Source organism: Ictalurus furcatus, chromosome 23 (genome assembly GCF_023375685.1).
Source record: "Ictalurus furcatus strain D&B chromosome 23, Billie_1.0, whole genome shotgun sequence".
Lineage (NCBI taxonomy): Eukaryota > Metazoa > Chordata > Actinopteri > Siluriformes > Ictaluridae > Ictalurus > Ictalurus furcatus.
The window spans coordinates 20,237,222-20,248,746 of NC_071277.1; the positions used below are offsets into that span (position 1 = coordinate 20,237,222).

The 11,525-nt window shown below is 38.3% G+C and overlaps 1 protein-coding gene across 1 annotated transcript; it reads left to right on the forward strand.

Moving 5' to 3' along the window:
* The first annotated feature begins 1,714 nt into the window (after nt 1-1,714).
* On the forward strand, nt 1,715-6,201 carry LOC128599419 (myeloid cell surface antigen CD33-like). Its single transcript, XM_053610954.1, has 5 exons — nt 1,715-1,774; nt 4,790-5,161; nt 5,396-5,650; nt 5,763-5,889; nt 6,141-6,201. The coding sequence occupies exons 1-5, from the start codon at nt 1,732-1,734 to the stop codon at nt 6,199-6,201; spliced, it is 858 nt and encodes a 285-aa protein (XP_053466929.1). The 5' UTR covers nt 1,715-1,731.
* Nucleotides 6,202-11,525: the final 5,324 nt, after the last annotated feature.

An 11,525-nucleotide genomic window follows, 5' to 3' on the forward strand; every position in this document is an offset into this window, starting at 1 on the left:
TAATATATTTAATTTATTATTTAAAAAAATTATTATTAATATACTGATTTCTGAATAAAATAAATATATTTTTATTTTATTTTAGTTATTTATTTTAAGCGCTGTAATCTAGTCCTTTCTTCTGAACTGTGTTGGCCCTGCCTCACCTTGTCAACCTAGCCACTCTCTCAAAGCTTCAGGTTCCTTCTCTTGGGGGGGAACCTTTTAGTTTCTTGGTTAGTTCTCTGTAATGAGCAGTTACAGGTTTCCCTGCTGGTCTTACGTTAATGCTTTTAGTTTCTCCTTTGTTCCTGTTCTTGCTAACTCATGCATTTCTTTGTTTTGATTTCAGTCCTCCTCGTGGTGCACTGCTAATGTGCTTGCTTTCTAACCCAGAGGTTGTGATTTTTTTTAAAAAAATCTGTTTTCGAGTGATGTTTAATTTGTGTATTTTAGAAGAGTTCTTTTTCAGTTTGTGACTTCTCTAAATAAGCAGTGCAGAGTGTGTTGGCCTGAGCTTATTATCTATTTGCTGTTTTGGAGGTTTCTGTTCATCGTCCTTATCTGCACTGCAATCACTCTTCTGTGACGTGAGTGTTACATGTGGCTCACACGTTTTGCCCACGTTTCCTGTATACTGAGGTTGGGGGTTTGAATTCACTGCAGGGTGATGAACTCGCACATGGACAAGTGTAAATGCCTTCATGTGTTTAACAGTTCATCAAACACCAACGCCAGTGCACAGTTCGGTTATTCTGGAGAGTACAGTTTCAGATTTATAACTGATGTGGGTGGTACCTGATACGCAGGTGATCCGGGAGTAATTTTTAATATTGATCACATAATGTTCTTTCCAAACCTACAGGAATAAATGTATAGTTTTGCAAAGGCAAGATTCTCTTCTTGAACCTACAGTTGCATCAAAAATTCTGAGGTAAATGTAGTTAAATCATTTCATCATTAAAGGTGCAGTAAGTGTAACAGTTGGGTGGGTTTGACATTTGAATGATTCCCACCAATGTTTGTGACGCTCCACCTCAGGATCTCCAGTGGTCTGTGGAGTGTGTGTATAAAATGACTGACAGGAAGTATTCCAGCCTGGAAATCAGTTTTCCAAACAGGTTTTCTCAGCCTCTTAATGTACTGGTCCTGAGGCCATGCCTTAAACCCTTATATTTTACCATGTTTTACAGATCTTCCAGGTTATTTGTACAAGTAACAAACATCTACTATAACACCTTTTAATCGAAAGCTAATACAGGAATCAAAAATGCATTATTTAAAGCTGATTAAAAAAAGCTGTATGAGTTGGGGGGAAAAAACAATAGAAAATACACCCATTATTGTTGTATTTCATTCAGGTGTACTCTCAGTGTTCATTATTGACCTCTTTTAAAGACCATCATGTGATATTGATGCATTACCATCTCTACTGCAGAGATGGGGAACAATCTAATGCCCATGCTTTTGGAAGGGGGTGTCCAACTGGATCGTATGTGATGGTCAAGTGTTCACATACTTTGACCATGCAGTGTATTTCTGTATCAAAGTGCGCGTGCAAAAGACTGTGCATGAGGCCTCTGACCATCTTCCTGTCTTAAGGGGTTGACACGTATGGTGTCTGAGTTTGTAGCTATATTGGGTATGTTCTTTTAATCCAGGAAGTACTCTAAATTGTCACATTATGACCAAGTCAGTAAACTCAGTATATGAACACGCCAAACACTGTGTGAAATTCTTCCTCAAGAAGCGATGAAGATGCTGCACTCGTCTGTGATTCTGCTCACGCTGTCCGGTATGAAACATCCTCTCACTCTTACACACGATTATTGTTCAGAGTTTTAACTGTTTTCTGATTGATGTAGCCGTGTGTACGCTCAGTTACTGATTATACACTTTATACTGTTTAATATTAGTGGACATTTGATTTTGATTTCTAATGGTGACGTTTAAGTAAGTTTCAGTAATAAGAAACAGAAAATCTTTAGTAATTAACTATAATCATTACAGTTGCTCAGGTTCTGGACTTTCAGTGCACTATTAAGATCAAGACTCAGTTAGATTTGATTAGTATTGTGTTTTTAAAAGTGGACTCTCACTGAGCAGCTTTACAGAAATATATAAACACTCAAGATATAAATTTGAAACGTATAAATTTATCCCTAATGAGCAAGCCACATGTCACGATTGCAAGAAAACTGAGACGACATGAGGAAAAAACCTTGAGAGGAACTAGACTCATAAGGAAACCCGTCTCCTTCTGGGTGACACCAGATTATAGTGTGATTATAGATTAAAAACAGATAACACAAGAGCGCACACTAGTGTATGTGATTGTGCCCTGCGATGGATTGACACCCTGTCCAGGGTGTACCCCGCCTTGTGCCCCATGCTCCCTGGGATAGACTCCAGGTTCCCCCGTGACCCTGAAGGAAGGATCAGCGGTACAGAAGATGGATGGATGGATATTAAGATATTTTATAAGGAGTCATATTTGTCAGGTTTTGCTTCTTCTGAAAGGTCTTTTTAATGGCAATAAAATCATGCTATAAGCTAAAAGAATCATTGAGACTAGAATTGTGTTGAAGCAGCGTTTGAAGAAACTTAAACGTCGCTGCTTTTGAGATGTAACTTTTCAAAGAGTGCAGAGAGACACATAGATAGAGAGATTAAACAGAGATTAACACATTTCATGTGAAATCTCTCTGTGGTGAATGGTAATACTAATTGGTGGTGGTGGTGTGTGTGTGTGTGTATTATTTGCATGCGCCATTTGCCGTTTAACACCTTCACTGAAGTGTGAAAATGTGTGTGCATCGTAGGGATGTCACGATACCAAAAATCTAGTAGTCGGTACCGATACCACCAAAAGTACATGATACTCGATACCAAAGTCAATACCGTGGTGTGGTATAAAAATAAAAAATTAAATTAAAAACTCTCCTGGAGGACATCCTCCTCTGGCTGATACTGGCGGGGGGGGGGGGTATTTTAGTTATCAAACACTGTCTGACAATGAGTGGTGGTGCACTCCTAAACGCGCGCGCGCGCACACACACGCACACCTTATACTCTGAATGCAAGCATTAGTTTAACTTCACTGATATGGTGGCAGCCCAAAAAGAGTTATTAAAAGCATGAACATGTGAATAATTATTAGTGGCATTAGACTACATGTATCTGACAGGACACGGGCTGAATGGCGATGCATGGTGGAACATTCGGAGGTAGTTTATAACATCGCAATGCGTTAGCGTCGTTAACAATAACTGGCTATCACTAACATTACATGGAGCATAACGTTAGCTGGTTTCACGGCTACAATGCCAGTTGCCTCAAACAAACATAATATAGGACCGTCTTTCAGGTGCTTCGCCAAATTCCAGGTGTTTCCGCGCTTTGTCTGAAATGAACGATAGCATCGGTTGCACACCGGAAACCCATACTAGCTTTCCTCTCTTTTCCTCTCAACGAGTCGGGGCGGAGCTAAACTGGTTGAGCTAAGCTAAACTTCTGTAGTTTTTCCCGTGTGCTTGTGGGCGTTCTTCTTCTTCTTCTTCTTCACCACTTGTGGACCAACTAAAACACTTGCGCGTATTTGCTGCCCCCTTCAGGTCCGGAAGAATTGCAACTACGGTACCTCCATTAGAATCGGTTCCAACGATAGTGCAGAAAAACAAAATTAAGACTTTAACTAAATATGAATACTTTATTCATAGTCATCAGATAATGTATCCTAATTGAATATTAATACAGATAGGCAGATTATTCCATTTTCTGATTGTTTTATTTGTTTGTTTGTTTTTAGAACGCTTGCTAGCTTTAGGGACTGGGATCCCACCAGAAGAAATGAAAAAATATATATTATGCCAAAACATTATGCGAAGACATTGAAGATGCTAAATTGCAAACGGATTTTTGATATCTCGAATGGTGTGACCATGGTAAGGGCTTAAATTAATGACAAAAAAGGGAAACAGGAAGTGTCTCGTATCTTCTAAGTGCATTGTCTTGAAATTATTCTACAGCGCTCGCTTCACTGTGTATAATTTTTATTCACCCACTGGGCGGCGACGGCACTGTAGTGCTTGGGCCCCTCATCATTGCTTGCAGCTATATTTTAAAGTTGAATTTTATAGGACAGCTTGTGGAAGCTCATGGGTAGGGCTGCCACAATTTCAGCAAAGGAACACTGATCACCTTTTATGAACCGTCTGGAATGTAACAAGCACGAAAAGTAAAGTAAATCTAATTTTTTTAAAAAAAACAAAACATTATTATACTGATATATTGTTGTCAACTGTAGCCCAAATAATAGTTTCTTGATTAGTGAAAGATGTTGCTTTGAAAAACAGTTAGCTTACTCAGTCACGTTAGATAAAAGTTCTCCAGAAAGTTCCTCAGGGCGTCTGGTCCAGGAGTTGAATAAAGTTATGTTCTGAAAGTTTCTATTCATTGTTTTTTCAGTGTTTTCCAATGATTCCAGGGCATCATGGTAGGATTAATATAAAAATAAATCCTGGTACAGACAACGCCCACTTCCAAATATGAATACAAAAGAGATATGACTAACCTGATAATGGTGTTCCATTACACCCCTGGAATACAGTGAATGTGTAAAAAGTATATATAAAAACCTAGAAGTAAAAATACATATATGAAAGTATATACAAATATAACTTTTCATTTATTTATTTATTGATTTCTGTTTTATATGAATGTATACAGGAAGTAATATATACAGATATAAAGATATAAAGGTGTATTGTGTACTCAATCTCCTTTAATCTCCGTTTATTTCTCTACACAGGTGTTCTCACTCAGGACAGTAAATATGGTGTGAACTATCCGGATAATCCGATCTGTGCTGTGAGAGGATTCAGTGTTTCCATTCCCTGTAGTTATTATTATCCAACATCAAATCCCAATATTCAGGTGACACAAATGCTTTGGTGCTCAATGAACTCAAACACAGACGTGTGTGAAAACCCCCCGTATGTTTATAACAGCTCATCAATCACCACATCAGACTTTGAGTACGCTGGAGACAACAAATCAAACTGCACTTTGTTAATCCACAATGTACAGTTCAATTATTCTGGAGAGTACAAGTTCAGATTTATAACTGATATGACTGGTGGAAGATGGACAGGTGTACCTGGAGCGATTCTACAAGTTGCAGGTGAATTTTAATGATTAAAATAAAGATACAAAATTATTCCTTATCTTCATAATTTACTTTACTCCCTTATAGAAATGCAATAGATATTTTTTTCTCTTTGTGAACTGTGAAAGTAAATTTGAGTCCAGCTTTAATTCAATTTAAAAAAAAAAGTCATCATTCAATAACTAGATTTCTATCTGTGTGAGAAATCCTGAGTGACTGACGTGGAGTCTTTCCTGCTCTCTGAAAAAGATTTAAAGGTGTCACTAATCAGGCTCAGTGGAAACGGAACCCTTAAACAAGGAGACTCGTTAAATCTGACGTGTGATGTGAACTGCACACAAAGTTCCTCACAGTTTGTGTGGTCTAAGAACAACGAGCGCTTAAATACATCAGGACCCGTTCTTCACTTTCCTGCTGTAACCGTGAGGGATTCTGGGAATTACACCTGCACTTGGAAAACCAGCATGACGTCAGGATCTAAAGCGATCAGCCTTCTCGTCGAGGGTGGGTCCATCTGCTCATAACACTCCTGAATGTCTCGAATGATTACTGAAGGAAATAAAGTGACTTGTGTTCAGTTAAATATTCACATGTTAAATAATGTTGTTTTTAACAGATGACAACACTGAAAATCCTGAAACTCCTGACCATCCTGGTCATTGGTCAGTCTGGATCATTGTTTTAGTGACAGCTGGAGTGATTTTCATGGTCTTAGCTGTCCCAGCTGTGATTTACATCAGGAGGTAAAACTCTGCATATTTCCACACATTATAATCTACACACAATCACATCCTGTGTTGGACTTTAATCGAGTCTCAGAATTTAGTTTCAGTCGTAGATTTTTCGCTCTACTTGATAACAGTTGAAGTCGAGTTTACTGCAATATTTAACGTGTACAGTATTGTTCCTTACTCTAGTGAAATGAGGTGTATGAGATCACAGTGTGTATTCCAGGGCATGTCCATGTGCACTGTGTGTTTTCTGCTTCTATTAGGAGGAAATTTAAAGCTCCGGAAGACAACGGGGGGGAAAGTGGAGAGAAAACCCAGGTATGACCTTTTCAAAGAAATGTGTTTTAAAGTCTATTTTTAAAAAGCACAGTACATACCATGAGCATAGGAGCCATTATACATGGGGGGACATGTCCCCCCCCCCCACACACACACATTTCAAAATGTTGGTTGTGTCCCTCCCACTACAATATTTTAAGAGGAAGAGGACAGAGGAGGATAAACAGCAGGTCATATGAGCAGAAAAGACAGAGGAGGATGAGCTTGTAAGTTGTATGGATAGCTACCAGTTAGCCAGCTAGTTCACATCACACCGTGTTGGATGTTTGGGACGAGGACATCATCGTGTGAGGATCGCTCCCACTGTTGGTGAGTTGGAGTGTTTTCATTTTCTGTCGTGATTCTGGAAAATGTCACCATGGTAGGTCAGTGCTGCTGCATCAAGATCTGCCGCAGTAGCTCACCCCTTCATCCAGAGAGAAACCTGCACAATGGAGTGTTTTTTCTTTAGCAAAATATCCTCCAACTCGTACTTCTAGCTTCGCCTCTCCAACACAAACAGCGATCCTCACAGGATGGACCCACGTCTCAACATGTACTGTGGCAGCTACATTCACTAGCAGCTGTTCTTAATGATTATAGTAGTTAGTGTTTTAAATGAACAATTCTCTGTTTGGAGTAATATTAATGAATAAATTGAGCTTCGTTCAGTGACGTACATCAGAACTCGTATCCCTCCCCAGTCTGAGTATTCTCAATCTTCTGTCTCTGCAGATACCCTCTTACAACCACACCAATTAGTACATTCTGTTCCCAAAAGTCATTAGAAATGAACATTTAAGTGCTTTTTTTTTTTTAATCTGTTCAGGGGAGCATGTGCTGAACCCCTCTAGCATTTCAGCGTCTACGTTTGATGTAGACTGTCATGAAGCAGCGTGTCAACTAATTCAGATGATCTTTATCTCACTTTACTCAGACTTAAACTGTTCATGAAAGTGTTTCTGACTTGTTTACACATTGCTGCACATGAGCACTGCTGATGCGTGCGTGATGTTTTTACAGACAAAGCCACAGTTAAAACAAGTTGCTCAAGTTCCTGATGAAGAAAAGTGGAACAAAGAGTACGTGACTTACGCGTGTGTCCAAAACAAAGCTACAAACAAAAGGTAAAATATATATACTGCAATATACAGTGGAGCTTGCTTTTAAAATACAGTTTAATATGTTGTAGAAAACTAATATTTAATTTAGAGTAGCGCCGGGCAATATGATGATATGAACAGGTTTTAGAGCAACCTCTGCTTCCATCCAGATTCCATCCATCTTTACTTCTGAAAGACTCTGCCTCTCTAAGATCCTCTTTTTATACCCAATCATCTTACTCACCCGTTCCCAATTAACCTCCAGCTGGTTCTTTTTACCAACACTTACTTTTCCAGCCTTTTCTTGCCCCGTCCCAACTTTTTTCAGACGTGTTGCGACCATCAAATTCGAATTTACCTTTTTTTTTCTTCTTAAAAACGGTAAATTTCCTCCGTTTAAACATTTAATATGTTTTCTATGTTCTATTGTGAATAACATACGGCTTTATGAGATTTGCAAATCACTGCGTTCTGTTTTTATTTACGTTTTACACAGCGTCCCAACTTTTTTGGAACTGGGGTTGTATGTCACAACATTCTTTTCTTAAATATAACGGATCTTTTTAAATGAATGAAACAACACACGTCGTGTTTCACAGAAATGTCTTTGAGAATGGTGATGTGATATTTTTGTCATATCTCCCGGCTCTAATCGAGAATAATATAGAATTGTAAAAACATACGCTGTGTTAGCTGTGTTAACAGTGGCAGGTTAAACTGAGACTGAAGGAGAATTGTAAGAGCAGTGTGTATTATCAGTGTTCCTTCTCTAAAATTACAGCAGGATTCTTTAAATGAAATAAATAAGGAATAAAACACTCTGTGGTGAGCTGTTATACGTAACAGTTGCATCAGTAACATCATTGCATCATTTCCACACCAGCGCCTCTCATATCTTTAAACAGAAGTGTGTTAGTGAGAAGCCACAGAGGTCAGAAACAGGTGTGTGTCATTTCAATCAATCCAGACTGCAGAATCTCTCACCATCTTCAAAAAACAGCTAAAAACCCACCTCTTCCATGAACATCTAACCAACCCATACAAATAAATAAATAAATAAATAAATAAATAAACTTACTCTGGCACTTTACTTCTTCTGGACCTCAATTAATGGATCTTGTATGATAGCACTACTTGTATTGTACTCGCTTTGCTTGTATTTTCTCATTTGTAAGTCGCTTTGGATAAAAGCGTCTGCTAAATAAATAAATGTAAATTTCAGGTGTGTCCACACTGAGCAGAAGGAGGAGGACAATTGTGTGATCTACAGCATTGTGAAAAAGGCCTGATGACGCTTTCACACCTCATTCACCCTCAGAACAGATGAGTTTTATTTAGAGAGCATCATAACGCCTGGGATTTTCCCCGTGCATGCAACTCAGTAGGATTTAAGACTTGCTAATATCACAGGAAGTGTCCGTTTATTTACTGTAAACATCCTGTTTGGAAGGACATTTTAAATGAATTTGTTTTCAACACATTCTTATGATTTCTTTAGTGTAAAAATGAACGTGTCTGGAAAGATGACACTGTAATTTAAAAGGTCCTGTAGAATAAACAAGATATTGTTTATATCCACATATTTGTGCTTTTTCTTCAGTTTAAAGTCACTCCAGGAAGCGTCCCATCTTTTCTACTGTCTCCTGATAACAGTTCCTGAGTTACTATGACAGTAGCACAGGTACAGCCTATATACATGTTCTAGTCATGTGACCATCATGTGACCTACTAATGCTCAAGCACAGCTTTTGTGGCCACACCCCCTTACAAGTTCTTACTGTATAATAAAGGACGAAGCAATCAGTTTGCATTAAATATATAAGATGTGTGTATTAGGCTACTTTTAGTGCAACAAGCGTGTGTACATCATGAAGACACGCCCATCTGTGTGATCCATACAGAGAGCCCTTCTCCTGTGTGATTTAGTTCAGAATCACTCCAGACGTCCTCCGACAACATTACTTAAGTCGGGAAAACTAATCCCATCTGAATACGGCTTTAGAAACAAGAGTCTCCGATTCTGATGTTGATTATTAGCATTTAATGCAGGAAATCTTTAATTATATAAAATCCCATCACACAAAAAAGTATCTGGCACATGAATGTAAATGTAAATGATTGTTTGCATCCTTATGTTAGTAGAGTGCTTTATTTTATTTTATTCTAACAAAAACCTATTTTAATCATAATGGGGGAAATGTTGTGATTTGACTTTTTATGTACAAGGTAACATATGTGCTGTAACATATATGCTATATAGTTTCCTTCCTATATTTTTAAGCTGTTATTTATCTTTAGATTGTTTTACTTTATTAACTAACACAGTAACAGTGATGATAATGATCATGCACACTGCTATGTTCATGTATTTGCCTGCTATGGTTTGAATAATGTAGATGAAATTGTTTTGGGGTTTTTAGCACCAGATTCTCAACTGTCTAGTTTGATTCTTTCAGAAAATAAATGTATAAAGGTTGAGTGTAAAAGTTCATGTCTTCATATACATGTTCATAATGTGTTGAGGTTTCCTGCGAAGAACAATATCGCCATCTAGTGGTGGAACCCTGAAGTTTTCATTTTCTCTTCACTGCCTGAGCTGTTGTAATAAAGCATCTGTTTAATCAGGCTGCTCTGGATGTGAATTCATTACCGTGTTTTAACCATCATCCTTCCGAATAGAGAAAGAAAAAAAATCATGGGCTTTAGAACTTAAACACAATTTTACTGATCTAGAACTTCAATGTGAAACACGTCTGAGGCCTTAAAAATAAAACCCCATCATTCTGCAGAGGAAGTAACTGTAAAAGATGTAGTTTAACACAAACAGACTGGAAGTATTTACTAAATATGTCCTGTATACAGACAAGTGGGTGTGGGTTTCTGCTTCAGGCTTCATTTGTGTATCAGTTGTATTAAAATTATACAGCACAAGTACTAATCGAACGCAGTATAAATGTGATGTACTTATGGCTGGTTTCTTTCTGAACACTTCAGTGTAAAAGCAGCGTGCACTGCATCCTGGGGAGTAGCAGCTCACTTCAAGCACTGCTTACAGGAAAAAGGAGGAGAGACTACTCTCATTTACATGCAGAAGATCATAAAAAGCAGTAAATGATCCTGAATCAGGACCTCTTCGAATGTTAAATAGTTGGAGTAAATTCTAGAAAATGACAGAATCGTATAGAAATCTTATAGAAATTAAGACTTGTTTCCAAACCAACTTAAAAAAAAAATTGTTCCACGACTGTAATGACAATAAATGTAATAAATTGCCGAGTTGTACATCATGAAAGTAAGCTCAAATGCACTACACAGGAATTGTGTATGCTGTGGAACCTTCTGTTTCAGCGCACAGAGGAAATTCGTAAGAAGAAGCCTTTAAGCTGAGCATGAGGTGTGAACCTGTGATCAGCTCATTGCTATTGTACGTTAATGTAGATATCAGAATCGTCCTCCTTCTGCCGGACATTAGTGTAGATATTAGTCACATCCTCCTTCTGCTTCTCAGTATGGACACGCCTGCATTCACACACAAACCTGTTTATGAGGCACAAACTACACGTTATTTGCTGTTAATTGTTAAATGAACAGTTTAGCATTGCAAATTGTAACATGTCAGAATCATAGGCTTTAAGTGAGACAGTTATTTAGACTGTACAGATCGTATTGTATAAAAACACGTATTTTACCTCCTGTTGAAAATCACAGCTCCTACGATGACTGTGATGATGACGACACTCACTCCAACTGTCAGTGAAGCAATCATCCAGACTGGCCAACCTTCAGGATTTTCAGTGTTGTCATCTGTTAAAAACAACATTATTTAACATGTGAATATTTAACTGAACGCAAGTCACTTTATTTCCTTCAGTAATCATTCGAGACAGTCTGATATTTAAACTTCAGGAGTGTTGTGAGCAGATGGACCCACCCTCGACGAGAAGGCTGATCGTTTCAGATCCTGACGTCATGCTGGTTTTCCAAGTGCAGGTGTAACTCCCAGAATCCCTCACGGTTACAGCAGGAAAGTGAAGAACGGGTCCTGATTCAGGTAAGCGCTCGTTGTTCTTAGACCACACAAACTGTGAGGAACTTTGTGTGCAGTTCACATCACACGTCAGATTTAACGAGTCTCCTTGTTTAAGGCTTCCGATTCCACTGAGCCTGATTAGTGACACCTTTAAATCTTTTTCAGAGAGCAGGAAAGACTCCACGTCAGTCAATCAG

Excerpts from the sequence above, each read along its gene's own strand:
- LOC128599419 (XM_053610954.1), top strand. The coding sequence starts at position 1,732 with ATGAAGATGCTGCACTCGTCTGTGATTCTGCTCACGCTGTCCG. Across the intron at positions 5,651-5,762 it reads GATCAGCCTTCTCGTCGAGG|ATGACAACACTGAAAATCCT; the intron begins GTGGGTCCATCT and ends TGTTTTTAACAG. Across the intron at positions 5,890-6,140 it reads GCTGTGATTTACATCAGGAG|GAGGAAATTTAAAGCTCCGG; the intron begins GTAAAACTCTGC and ends TGCTTCTATTAG.